Source organism: Lycium ferocissimum, chromosome 10 (assembly GCF_029784015.1).
Source record: "Lycium ferocissimum isolate CSIRO_LF1 chromosome 10, AGI_CSIRO_Lferr_CH_V1, whole genome shotgun sequence".
In the NCBI taxonomy this organism is placed as follows: Eukaryota; Viridiplantae; Streptophyta; class Magnoliopsida; order Solanales; family Solanaceae; genus Lycium; species Lycium ferocissimum.
Window position 1 is genome coordinate 22,713,708 of NC_081351.1, and position 13,872 is coordinate 22,727,579.

At 34.7% G+C, this 13,872-nt stretch overlaps 1 protein-coding gene and 1 long non-coding RNA gene across 2 annotated transcripts; one reads left to right on the top strand and one right to left on the bottom strand.

Annotated features, from left to right (window-relative positions):
* Positions 1 to 606: 606 nt before the first annotated feature.
* Positions 607 to 4,943, top strand: LOC132032847 (ubiquitin-conjugating enzyme E2 variant 1D). The gene is made up of 4 exons (XM_059422617.1): positions 607 to 795; positions 3,065 to 3,204; positions 3,505 to 3,630; positions 4,583 to 4,943. Exons 1-4 carry the CDS (start codon positions 762 to 764, stop codon positions 4,721 to 4,723), a joined length of 441 nt encoding a protein of 146 aa, XP_059278600.1. The 5' UTR covers positions 607 to 761; the 3' UTR covers positions 4,724 to 4,943.
* A 2,474-nt stretch (positions 4,944 to 7,417) lies between these two features.
* LOC132035204 (uncharacterized) lies at positions 7,418 to 9,175 on the bottom strand. The gene is made up of 2 exons (XR_009409196.1): positions 9,140 to 9,175; positions 7,418 to 8,026 (listed from the first exon to the last, which is right to left on the bottom strand). It is a non-coding gene; the product is annotated as an uncharacterized LOC132035204 (long non-coding RNA).
* Positions 9,176 to 13,872: the final 4,697 nt, after the last annotated feature.

Consider the following 13,872-nt stretch of genomic DNA (forward strand, 5'->3'; position numbering starts at 1 on the left):
CCTCAATTTTGATTCTTACGACACTGACTAAAACGAGCATTTTTATCCCTTTGCTTGTGAATACTTACAAATTTATCATAATTATCAGTCATTCTACTACTTAATTACACAATTGTTATGTTAAGCTTGTGTTATCACTTCGTATTTCATGTCGATATAGTTCTAAAAGTAATTCAAATACAAGATACTTCTTGCATAAAAAGATTAAAAGCATACATTTCGACTAATTAAAAGTGAAATGTGCTTCATCAAATATCACAAGGACTAACTCATTTTTTTTTTCTAAAAAAGGACGGCCGTCTTGCAAGCTCTAGGGTTAGTAGGGTCGGGAAAAGAGGCTCGCTCCGAAAAGGTGTAATGTAAACAACTTACCCTAATGCAAGTATAAGTAATCGCTTCCACGGTTCGAACCCTAACAACTTTACCGTTGCTCGAAGTCTTCCCTTCTTAGGACCAAATCAAAGTATATCTATAATTTAAGGACTAAAAATGTTATTATCCTCCTTTTTATTTTTTATTTTTTTTTATTTTAATTATGTATGAGATCTTTTGTGCAATTGCATTTTCCTACCCACTACCAATCATATATTCTATATTTATTTATCCCCTCATTTTTCCCTTCTGCCTCTCTTTAGCCCTCCATTAGATTTTTCCCCAAAGATTCTCTCACTCTTTTTAAGTTTTTTTTTTTCTTTCTTTTTCTTCATCAAATCGATATTTTGTACAAACCCCAAATAATCATCAAGAAGTATTAATTAGCTATGACTCTTGGTTCAGGAGGATCTAGTGTTGTTGGTAAAACCAATTTTCTTGAAACCCCTTTTTGTTATTACTTTAAAGTTTTGATTTTTGTTATGCAATTCTTTATTTTCCATTCAAATCTTGTTGTGGGGCTGTTTTGTTTTTCTTGTTTTATGCGTGTTTTGTAATTGATGTGTTTTTTGGCTTGTGGGTATTTAATACCTAAGTTCTTGCTGATTAGAACTTGTTATTCTGTTACTCCCTTCGTCCCAATTTATGTGATATAGTTTGACTGGGCACGGGGTTTAAGAAATAAAGGAAAACTTTGAATCTTGTGGTCTAAAATAAGCTAAAGATATTTGTGTGGCTATAGATCATCTCGCTAAGCGTAAAAGGTAAAGTTTAAAGTTAAATTGTTGCCGAATAATGAAATGTATCGTTCTTTTTTAGGACAGACTAAAAAGGAAAGTGTATTGGGACATGGGGAGTATTATATATTGAGGAACCCGCTGATCAATTGACTTGGACTAGCTAAGTAGTGTTGGTTGTGGGTTATGTTTGCATTTTGCTGCAGTTCAATTATTTTGTAAATTTGACATTAATTTTATCATTTTCCCTTCAAATCTGCTTTTGGATCGTTTTGTTTTGCTTCTTTTGTGCATTTTTTATGTTTGATGTGTTCTTTTGCTTGTGGATATTTAATGTCTCAGTTCTCATTTGTATATATTGAGGAACTGCCTGATCAATTGATTTGGATTAGCTAGGAAGTAGTCCTGGTTGTGGGGTTCTTTTGAGGTTCTGCTGCAGTTAAATTCTTTTGCAAATTTAACGGTAATTTTATCATCAAAATGAGCGCGCGCGTGTGTGTATATATACACAGTATATATTTTCTTGGGGGTGGGGGGTTAGATTCTTGAATGTGAAGTAGATGTTGTGGTATAGAAAGTTGTGTTTCAGAGAGATTTGTTCCATTGAGATAACACAATTATAGTTTTATGAACTTCCAGATCTTAATTTTTTTTTTTTAGGTGTCTTGTCCTTTAACTGAATCTTACCAGATGAAGCTGTCCACAAGCCTAATGTCTTAATTAAATGAAAAACAATGCTGAGCATTTCTTTGGTTTCGTATATCAAAGTACACGAGTGTCTTTACCGTGCAGTTCTGTGGAATTTGTTGCAGGTGTTAGTTGTCCAACAATCGCTGTTTGTTCTGTGATCATAGCGTGTAATTTGGTGTGCATGGTATATTGATTACTTCATATCGTTATCAGGGTTTTTGCTGAGTAATTATTCTTGGCTTTTCTTTTCTTGCTGCCTTGTATCCACACTCTATTCGTTGTCATATCTTTTGTTGTTGTAGTTAGAATTTCTGGTCAATATACCGTAATTTTCGCACCCAAGGGTGCGGCCTAGTGGTCAACGATGTCAGTTGAGAACCATGAGGTCTCTGGTTCAAATCCCAACAAAGGCAAAAACACCAGGTGACTTCTTCCTATTTGTCCTAGCCTTGGTGGACAGAGTTACCTGGTACCAGTATCCCGTGGAATTAGTTGAGGTGCGGGAAAGCTGGGTCAGACAATATGGTTATCAAAACACACACACACACACACCCCTCCCCCATAACTTGCCAAATTGTGGAGTGATGCTCTTTGGGATATGTGGCAGAATTGGTTCCGTTCCGTCTTTTCTTTTTATCATGAAAATGTGAGTTAGACGTATGCACATTCTAACCTCAGCTTGACGATTTTTGCTTCATAAATGGACCTTCAATAATTGCACAAAACACTTTGTCCCTTTTGCTGCTTCTTGGTGGGCACTGACGGTTTGTTACGAAAAAACAGCAACTACTACTGCACCTCAATCTCAAGCTAGTTGCGGTTGGCTATACGAACCTCACTATCCATGTCACTCCGTTTAGACCCATTTCAAACCTATATTCAGTAATTTAGGTTTTCAAAAACCAGCAGTTCTCTGCATTTCTACTGGCATATAAAGTTTAACAAGATTTAAAGACTCCCAGCAAACAGAGGACCTAAAGTAAGCATATCACTGACTGTTTGATGTGCTAGCAAATTTATTTAAATATCATTTCATGTGTGAATGGGTTCTTACCTTACTTGTATGCATCTGGATTGTATTACTAGATCATTTTTACTTTGTAGTAACTGGATTGTTTTTACTTTGTAGTAGAATGCGTAGCAATGTCGTTGTTCTTGTTTCCATTTAGACTGTACAATCTAATTTGGAGTTTGAAGCCTTTACACAATTCTAGACTGTTTTCTTTTTGAAGATTTCAGCAACCAAAATTTCAATTTCCTTGCAGTTCCTCGCAATTTCAGATTACTGGAGGAACTTGAACGTGGGGAAAAGGGTATTGGAGATGGGACAGTGAGCTATGGTATGGATGATGGAGATGACATTTATATGCGATCTTGGACTGGCACCATTATTGGTCCTCACAATGTACCCATTCTTTTCTCTTCTTTTACTTCCTACCATCTCTTTCTTTGGATATAGCAAATACATGAAATTCTAGTCCTAGAAATTGTTGGCCAAACACTATTGCTGCTTAAAAGTGCTTTTCAAATTGATTAGCCAAACACAAACTGCTTCTCTTGGGAAGTACGTTTTTAAAAAACACCTTTTAAAATAGCATTTTCCAAAATAAGCTGATTTTAGAAGCTTGGCCAAATAGGCTATTAGTAATAAACTGATGCTCTGTGTTTCCATTCATTCACAGAGACTAACTTCCTTCTTTTCTAGTCTGTGCACGAAGGTCGCATTTATCAGTTGAAGCTATTCTGCGACAAGGATTATCCAGAGAAGCCACCAAGTGTCCGTTTCCACTCTCGTATCAACATGACATGTGTCAACCATGAAACAGGAGTGGTGAGCGACAAATTATTATAATGCTAGAATCATAGCTTTTGTTATCAAGCAATTATTATGTGACAAGTTGCATCTCAGAATGGTTGCATGTATGCTAAAAATGATTAAAGTAATTCGAACTTCTGTTCTCTATGGCTCAATTCAACACTTGCAAAGTATATTTTTAATGGCATTACATGTAGCATAGTACTTGTAAAACAAAAGTGGAGCAACAATCAGATACCCTCGAAGGATTTGTATCCTACAGTAGGTACTAACCAAATGATTCTTTTCACTGGAATATCTGATGTTCTTTTAATGCAGACAAATTTTGAATATGATGCTTTATTTTAAAAGTTCTTGTTGAAGATACCAAATTAGTTTCACTGGTATTTCCTAAGTGCATGATTAGCTGCTATGATGTTATGTTCCCATAATCGTAGGTTTGCAGCTTTAGATGTTGGATAACATTCTATTTCTCGGTTAGATAGGATTTGAATGATCGGCCAAGAGTTAGAAGTATAGAGAAATATGAAGCCACCAGCAAAAGTGGTACTTATGATTAGTCATGTCTAAAAGTGCTTACAGATTTTGTAATAATATATACGTTTTCACTGGCCTAATGTAATACTCCCTCCATTTTCAATTTTTTTTTTGTCTTAGTTTGATTTGGCATGGAATTTAAGAAAGTAAAGACTTGAATCTTGTGGTCTTAAACTAAAAATATGTATAATGTACCAAAATGCCCTTTATTCTTGTGGTCTTAAACATGCCATGTGGTATGTTGAAATTAAAAATTGCCAAACTAGGAAAGAGACATTCTTTTTTTAAACAGGCTAAGAAGGAAAGTAAGACAAGCAAATTGAAACAGAGGGAGTATGTTTTTTCTTGTTTATAGCGGCATATATATGTTTTCAATTAGTAAATTGGTAAACTAGATGATGATTCTCTACATCGTATAATTTGTGCACAGGTGGAACCAAAAAAGTTTGCTTTGCTTGCAAATTGGCAGAGAGAGTACACTATGGAAGACATACTGGTTCAACTGAAAAAGGAGATGGCTTCTCCCCACAACCGTAAGCTAGTTCAGCCACCGGAAGGCACCTATTTCTAGCGTTAAAGGGCAATAACGTATAGGTCTTCTTGTCAACTATGTGCGAAATTGTACTGCTGTGTTGTCACATTGGGAATTAAAATGTAAAAGGGGTTGAATGCCTGAAGAGGCTTTTCTCCTCTTACCTCACAATGGACTCTTCATTGTCCCCTCTGCTTTTCGTTTTTTCTAAACTTCGACTATGCTTGCTGTTTGATTAATGGATTCAGTTCTTGTGCTATCTGAATCATCGTCTATTGGTTCTTTTGCCGTATGAATCATCCTTATACTTGGTATTTTCTTCCTTTTCTTTGGCATGTTGCACAGCAAATGGTTGATACTGGATATGTCTCTAGCATTTCCTATTTTGTTATGTCCCAAGTGTCTTACATTATTGTTGAACAAAGAAATTCCTGCAGTTCTTCCATCTTTGTTGCACAACAAATGGTTGATGCTGATTTTTTTTTTTTTTTGGTATCGTTCCAATTTTATTGAATATCCTCGTAGGGACTGAACTATTCTCTATACTAAATTCCCTTAAAAAATGGCGTTGAGACCCTTTTCGAGCAGCCAACTTAGAACCACAGACTCTTCTTCTGCATAAGTCCTGGTGGAACAGAGTTATCTGATATCTATGTTATTTGGTGAAATAGTGGAAGTTATACAAGCTAGCCCAGATATTATCGTTATAAGAAATTATATATAAGAGAAAGTTATAGTCACGAGAACACACTTAGTAAGTCTAGTCTGGGAGGGACCAAGTTGTTAATAGCAAAAGGAAAAAAATGTCCAAGGGTTATTAATTTGGTTGACATTTATTCTGAATTATACAATGGGAGCAAAGGGATATGAATTTGAAGAGGTGCTTTTATATCAAACTAAGTTAGTAGAGTGTTTTAGGAACAAATTCTAGCTATTTTTATTCTTTCTTTTTCATTGTTATCATTGGATTTGTTAGGCAAAAGAGATTCTTTTGCACATGCTGTTTTGTTCATAGGGTGTACAATGAATGCATCAAAATAGTACTTCCACTTTATTTAGAAACCATCACAGTCAACCATTAGTACACCAATTATGGAAAGTAAGATAAGTTGTTGTTGGATTCTTCTTTTTTCTTTGAGAAGGGCCCTCCAAATGGCAAGTTGCGTTAGTCACATTTTCATAAGATAATTGGACCCTCGCAGGGTCATGGCCCCCATTCTGCAAAAGATTCTCTATGTTTATTTGAAAACACATAAATTTTTTTAACAAAGACTAAATTTGACCTATAATTTTAGGAGTACAATAGATTCGATGCTAAAAACTTTAAAGATTGAATATATCGTATTAAAATCTTAAGTTCGTGTTGACTCAATCCTCAACTACAGAAAAAGGTTTGGCGATTGAATGTCGTCAAAATGACAACATTTCCCCCTGCTGATCTCCCACCGCCCCCCCCCCCCCCACACACCTCCCCCTCCCCCCAAAAAAATAAAAATAAAGACAGAATGTTTCTAGTTAAAAGAAGGTGAAAGGACCACTTAATTTTTTAAAAGGTACTGCAAATAAGAGGCATAGTAGCATAGGCGGGTTATTAAGTAGGCGTTCGGACATCAAAAAATTGTTACGTTGGAAAAGAAGTAAGTATTCAAAGTTAAGTTGAAAAAAGTGTGTTTAAAAATTGAAAGCGTTTGAACATGCATTTAGCTTTAAAAAAAGTAGAAATTTTGTGAGTGAATTTTTTCACTTTGGAAAACTGGTCAAATTTGATTATAGACTGAGATAATCAAGAATGAAATCCTGCAGTTATAAATCCTGAAAGATCGTTTAAGGATACAGATGTTATCTTGTTACTTTTGTAGCAAATGAGGTCCTATATATGAGGAAAACAAAAGGGAAGCAGTTGTGTTCTTTGCAGATGAACAACAACAACATACTCAGTGCGATCCCACAGGTGAGGTATGGGGAGGGCAGGATGCACGCAGACCTTATTTCTGTTTTTGTGGGGCAGAGAGGCTGTTTCCAGAAGACCCTCGGCTCAAAGAAAGGAAAAGAGAAGGAAAGAAGAGAAAAGAAAGTGAAACACTACTAAAAAAACAGTGAAATTCGACCAAAATTTTCGACCACGCGCGGTCGAAAAAGGCCAATTTTCGACCAAAATTTCGACCGCAAGGCATGGTCGCTAACAGCTAGGGTGAAATTTTTTTCGACCTCACGTGGTCGAAAATTTTCGACCACACGCGGTCGAAATAAGTTTTCTACCTAAATTAAAAAAAAAAAAAAAAATCGACCACATGAGGTCGAAAAAGTTATTTTTATTTAAATATTAATAAAAATTTTTGACCGCATGTGGTCGAAAATATTATTTTACGCAAATATTATTTAAAATTTTCGACCTCCTGTGGTCGAAATATGATAAAAAATAAAAAAAATAAAAAAAAATTCATAATTTCGACCGCATGAGGTCGAAATTTAGCAATATTGTTGCCGATTTCGACCTCATGAGGTCGAAATTCAAAATCGTGCCTTGATTTTCGACCTCGTGCGGTCGAAATTATGATTCGAGTACAATTTCGACCTCGTGAGGTCGAAAATTATCAATATGCGGTGACTATTCGACCTCATGAGGTCGAAAATTATCAATATCGGGTGACTATTCGACCTCATGAGGTCAAAAAATCGGAAATTTTTTTTCGTAATTTCTTTTACAAAGAACCCACCTGCCAATCACACTCATCAACCAAATCAACAATGCAATTCATCAACACGTCCAATTCATCAAAGTACTTCTACAATCATAAACTTCACATTCTAAAATCAAATTCAACCTCAAGTTTCAATTTAAAGTACTTCTAAATATCCTTAAAACTACATTCAAACACTTAAACATCGTAAAGTTAAACAACCATAAACTACTTTCTACATTCAAACACTTAAACATCCATAAACTACTTCCTACAATCTAATTCACATTCAAAAGTACATCTAATTCGAATTAAAACTATCATAAAAAAAATATACATATCCAAGAAAACATAGCAATATTACAATCCAAAAGTATATGAATCAAAAAAGTCAACGTTGGGTGTTAGAGACATGATCCGATTCCTTCCCACTATCCTCATAAACAAGAGCATGAACTACGTTGTCTTGTGACCTACGTTGTCTCTCAATCCATTGGTCCGTACCATCGGCGTTCTTCGCCTTCCTCGTGTGAGTAATCTTGAAGACTTCATCTTGAGGTACTTCCTGACCCCTCTCGAGCGTTAACATCATCTTGAAGACAATAATCGAACCATTATACGTTGTAAAGATTACTTGTTTGGGAAAGATATGGGATGGGAACTTTGTGGTATGCAAAACGAAAGGAAAACAGAAGTCAGGCTTAAGAAGATTATTAAATTACAAATAACCAAACAACAGACAAACAAAACAACCATTACGAAGGAAACCTTACAACACATTACAAACACAACACTTACAAAAACTTAAAAAAAAAAAAAAAAGCTAAGTACTAATATTACAGTGCATGCTTCACATCATTATTTCCATCCAAATACAAGCTAAAGCAGCTCTAAGATCAAGTAGTAGCCCTGGCACTTTCTTTCCCTTGTTGGAATCTCTTAAACTTAAAAACAAACAACCAAAAAAAAAACAAAGACCTTTGTTTGAAAAACGGCGAAATAAACGAAAAAAAAAGCGAGAAAAATAGCAAAAAAGCAAGAAAATGAGCGAGAAAAACAGCAAAAAATAGCAAAAAAAAGCGAGAAAAACAACAGAAAAACAAAGAAAAAAATATAAAAAGCAGAAAAAAAAAAAGCAGAAAAACAGTTGAAGATGTTCTTTATAAGACGAGCGTCATCCCCAATAATCAAGATATTCTTCAAGGCCTTGACGATCGAACAAAAAACATCCGCAAGACAAACAATTTGATATAAAATATAATCTCATCCGTGAAGGGTCGTTTTTTATCACCGTTCTATTGCCCGAATTCATACTTAAAGCCCGGATAATCACGAACGATTCTATTAGTATTTTCAAATGGATACAAAGAGACATAAGGACATGAAGCGGCTTAATCCATTAAACGACCGTTATGCATTGTCACATGGTTCAAAATAGAAAGCAGAACATTGTAGTTTTACAAACCTTCAGGACTCAAATTAGGGAACAGAATAGTGGAGTTTTACAAAACATCAAGAATTCTTTTCTTTTTCATTTGTGTAGAATTATCTAACTCCTTTAACTCAACATCCTTTTTTGCACGTCAAAAGAATCACGAGGTCAAAACTTTCAAACAACATGCGAGCCTTCATTAGAATGATCATTAGCATAAAATACTCTTGATGCTTGGTTGGCTAATACAAATGGCTCATTTGTTTTCAAAATTCGCTGCTGATTAACATTTTCGAATCCATATCCAACATCAATAAGATACCTAAAACTAAGAAGACATACCTTTATATGATCAGTGTTTCCGGAAATGCGAATCAAAGAGTATTTAGTATATTATTTTATCTTATAAGAGTATTTAATAGGGTCAAATTAGCCGTTATAGCTAATCGTTAACTAGCCCTTGGAGAAGTATGTATTCCTTTAAAGAAAATTGAACTACCATACCTACCAAGATACCCACCACAACTGTGGAGTAAACAAAGAACAAAAAGACTCACATTTAGCTCACGGTAACATTAACTGAAGAATGCATACTATATACCATCAATATTACAATAAAAAACAGAACCCCATAGAATTTGAAAATGAGTGAGTCTCTTCTATACATAAAACAAGTTAGCACATTAAGAATCGTCATATAGCAGCATTGTCACCAAGTACACACATATTGGAACATACAAGCTTATATTGAATGAAATTTATACAGAGGATTCACATAATTAACCTAAATTATTGAGGTTTCAAATGCAGGTATTTTTGTTATATGCACAATTAGTGTATGCTTGAAACCAACAACATTGATTTCAAGGAAAAGATAGACTGAGAGATAGTTAGAACTTGAATCCTTCTGTCCCCATACATTTTAAGTTCAGCAAATTGCAGAATATCTAATAGATGCATATCTTTCAGAACAACTGCTCCTATATAAATGTTTTGAAAAGCTTTCGAATGAACAAAAGAAAAGATTTTCAAAGACTATCATAAAGAATATGGACTACTTCGTTATGGATACCATTTACATAGAAGAACTTGACTTGTGGAATAGCCACAGTACTAACTTTTCCAGGCTACAGCAAAGCTGTAGGTTGAGACGTCCGGGTATACTACATGTACACAAGCAAACAAGAAATCGACAAATTCAAATAGAAACGGAAGATTTAATTTATATATACTGAAATTGACACTAGTAGTGAAATTTAGTTTTTCATACAGAATGTTGTTTTACTTTCCAGATTCTACTTCTTATTTAAAGACTATCTGTTCCTAGACATGGCCACCTTAAAATAACAACTCAATGAGAATACCAACTCTCATATCTTTTCCTTATGTTCCTTTATCGAGAAGTATGTTATAAGTTGCACCATTATTGACATTCCGGATGGTTGTGCTAGCAATACGAGATCTACCATGGCAATCATAGCTCAAACAGGATGTGAATATACCTCACCTCATTGGATTTAGCTAGGTTTTAATGTTGTATCTTCTAGTTGAATCCAGAGCCATCTCTCAAAACTAGAACAGGCCTCAGGAATGCCATGTACCTACTACAAACTTCAACTTAGTAATGTTGAGAAAAATAGTCGAAGCAAAAATAGTACTCTAACCAAATGGAACTTTCTTCCGAAACTGCCAAAGACATGCTACAAAATTAATATTATCTCAAAAGGGAATGTCCATCATTAGTTAGGAATTTTTTTAAAATAAAGTATTATGGTTTACATCTAGTTCTTATTCAGTAAATTATTTATCTTACATGTAAGGTCAAACTAGCCATTGGAGAATTATTAGGATCAAACTAACCGTTGGAGAATTAATAGGATCAAACTAACTGTTAGAGCTAGTCATTGGAGGAACACCTATATATACAAGGTGTTTTGAAGACTTGTATATAGATTACTTCTAAGTCATTTTTCTTTCTCCTCTCTCTTCTTATACGTTGGTTTTTCTTTCTTGAGTTTTTATTCCTAGTTTATAACTGGATGAGCTTGTTGAAATCTTGGTGGATAGCCTTAATTAATTCCCAATTTATATTTCCGTTTGAGTGTTTGGTTGATCACATATGATCACAAGGGAACATATCTACTCTGCCCAACATATCATGCGTCATGTTAGTGAACTCCTTGATCCTATTACCTTTCCTTAAGCAAAGGATCAAGAAGTTGGAGGACCAATTGAGGAAGGTAAGGAAAGAGAACAAGATCAAGGGATTCACTAACATGATGTATTGTATGTTTGGTGGAGTAGATATGTCCCCTAACATACATCCTCATGGTCTCAATGATTTCACTTATGTGATCAATCAAACCTCAAACGGATATATGAAATGATGGAAAAGAAAGTTGGTAAAGTGGATTTCAAACCGAATGGCCTTCAACCCTTTATTGGACAAATGATTCCTGATAGGACCAACGTCGAGAGACCAAGAGCTCCTTTGTTGGTTCCTCTTGTAGCTCCAACACCGATTGTTCCTCCAATGGCTTCACCAATGGTTCCTTCATTCGTTCCTCTATCAATGTTTCCTCTGGTGACAAAGCAAGATAAATTCAAGATAAAGAAGTCTTAAAATGTCCCATTTCCTACGCTACTAATAATTTGCCCGGTTGCTTTCCTTGTTGGGTAATGTAAATAGCTCATTGAGTAAAAACAAAATGCACTTTCAATCAACTACATCTACTGTGAGAGGTGATTTGAATCATCTAACTGTGTATCTCTATTTGAACCCATTTCATTTCCAAACAAGTAAATGGGTCAATTTCATATACCAGATTGAATCTTTTACCAAAAAGCAAACAAAGAAATATTATCTAAATCATCTAATACCTAAAACAAACATTGAACAATCAATAAAGTTAAAAAATCTTCTAATTAAACTACAACTATACAAAGTAATGCAACTAATAATGATAAAATGAGATTGAAAAACAAAAACCAAAAAAAAAAAAAAAAAAAAGGACTAACCTCATTGTTCGGTCGGCCGGCGCTGTGGCTACTCCGGTGGTTTAATCGGGACGGCGTCACCTACTTGGAGAACGCCGGTGTTGGTGGGGTGGTGGAAATTTTGGAGAAGATGAGTTTAGAGAAGGTAAATTTTTTTGAAAGAGAAGAAAAAGTTTTGGGGGGAGTTGAAATATTTTCATCGGCCTGGGTGTATTATTTATTGAACTTTTTCGACCCCATGTGGTCGAAAAAATTAAGCCAGATTTGAATTAATTTTTTCGACCTCATGCGATCGAAATTTGATTTTTTTTTTTAACTTTTTAATTAATTATTTTATATTTATATAATTTACTTTTGTGCAAAATGATTTTTTTCATTTATTATTTGTACAAAAAAAAAAAAATCGACCTCATGAGGTCGAAATCATATTTTCCTGTAAAAAAAACGACCCCATGTGGTCAAAATCCTAAAGAAAATTTAAAAAAAAAAATAACTTGGAAATTTCGACCTCATGTGGTCGATTTTTTTTCCACCAAAAAGTGAGGTCGAAATTATTTGGTCGAAAAATCCCCTTTTTTTAGTAGTGAAAGGAACAAAAAAGTACTTCAAAGTAGATACAAAAAGTAAAGTATAGCAGTAAAATGTTGTTTGCAGATGATGCTTTAATATTCTTTTAGACTGAGGAAAGACCACTTTTTTAAATTTTTTCTTATTTTTTATTTTTTTATATACCCAACAGGACAAAAGTATACAAGTCTGCTAGGGGCAAATAAGAGCTCATCAAACTGCCATAAGGTTCTGAAGAAAAGGGACATTGTTTCTTTCGCCATGTGCTTCAACTGCTTCCAGAATTTTTGGGCAATCTTATTAGGCATCAACTCTCCGAATTTATCGCATATATCATATTGAAACTCTAATATGCGTCACCTAATTTATCGCATATATCATTTTGAAGCTCTACTATTTATCACATTCACTTACATTAAAAAAAAAAAATTGCCAATATGCCTTTGTGTCATCCTTGTCTTTTATTTCTATCCTTATGTCTACAGACGAAGCCCTTGCTTGTCCAGAATGACAAGAAGTTATGATTCAGGAGATGTCTGCTCTGCACTTTAGTGATAATTGAGGCTTAGTTAGGCCCAAAATTTATTTTCGTAACAATATTTTGATCAGATTAATCTGACATTAGGGCCAATCTTCATTGTATATGGTACCAATGGCAACAATACATTCACTTGTAGCCAAAGAAACAAGCTCCTAAATACCGGTAGAGTGCAAAAATATACGTCTTCTCAATTAGTATGTTGCCAGTCTAGATGATAAAGAATGTCACGTTTTAGATTTAGGAAAAAAATAGAGCACAAGGACAACAACAACCAAAAAAATAAAATTAAAAAAATAGCATAATAGAGTGATGCTAACACTAAAAATATATCTATGGGATTGAGATTATGGGTAGAAAAGAATACATTGCCAAATGCCCACGGGTAGGTTATGTTTACGGGGCAAATGCCCAGTAGGCAAGAATTTGGTGCTAGACGTGAACCATCGGGATCTAGCCTGGAACGCTGGCCATGAAGTTAGGATTGCTTCTGTTGTGGAAGGATATGAATGAGAGATACAGATAGGATTTTCAAGATAATTTGGGTAAAACTACAGAGATGTTAAGATGGTTAGAAGAAGCATAAGGTGTGCAGTAAGGTTGAGATTCAAAGAAATTGGCATCGGCTGATATGCAAGTACTGGTGGTGGATGTCACATGAATAATAGCAATATCCCTTTTAAACTCGAGAACAACAAAAACAATTGATTCCTGAGCACGAAGGGATAATCTATTTCTCACCAAGTGTAAGGTTATGAAATAAGCAAGCGCTTCCAAAGACCCAAAGAGGACAGAAATATAAAGGTAAATGTGTTAGAACAAAATAGTGTATGGAACTTGATCTTGGATAGTGGAGGTGGACATAAGATTTGATTAAATGACATGCTGTGAAAATTATATCTCCCAGAAATACAGCACAACATGTTGCAGGGTGCAAGCGGTAGAAGGCGATATATGATTAATAATACTACGA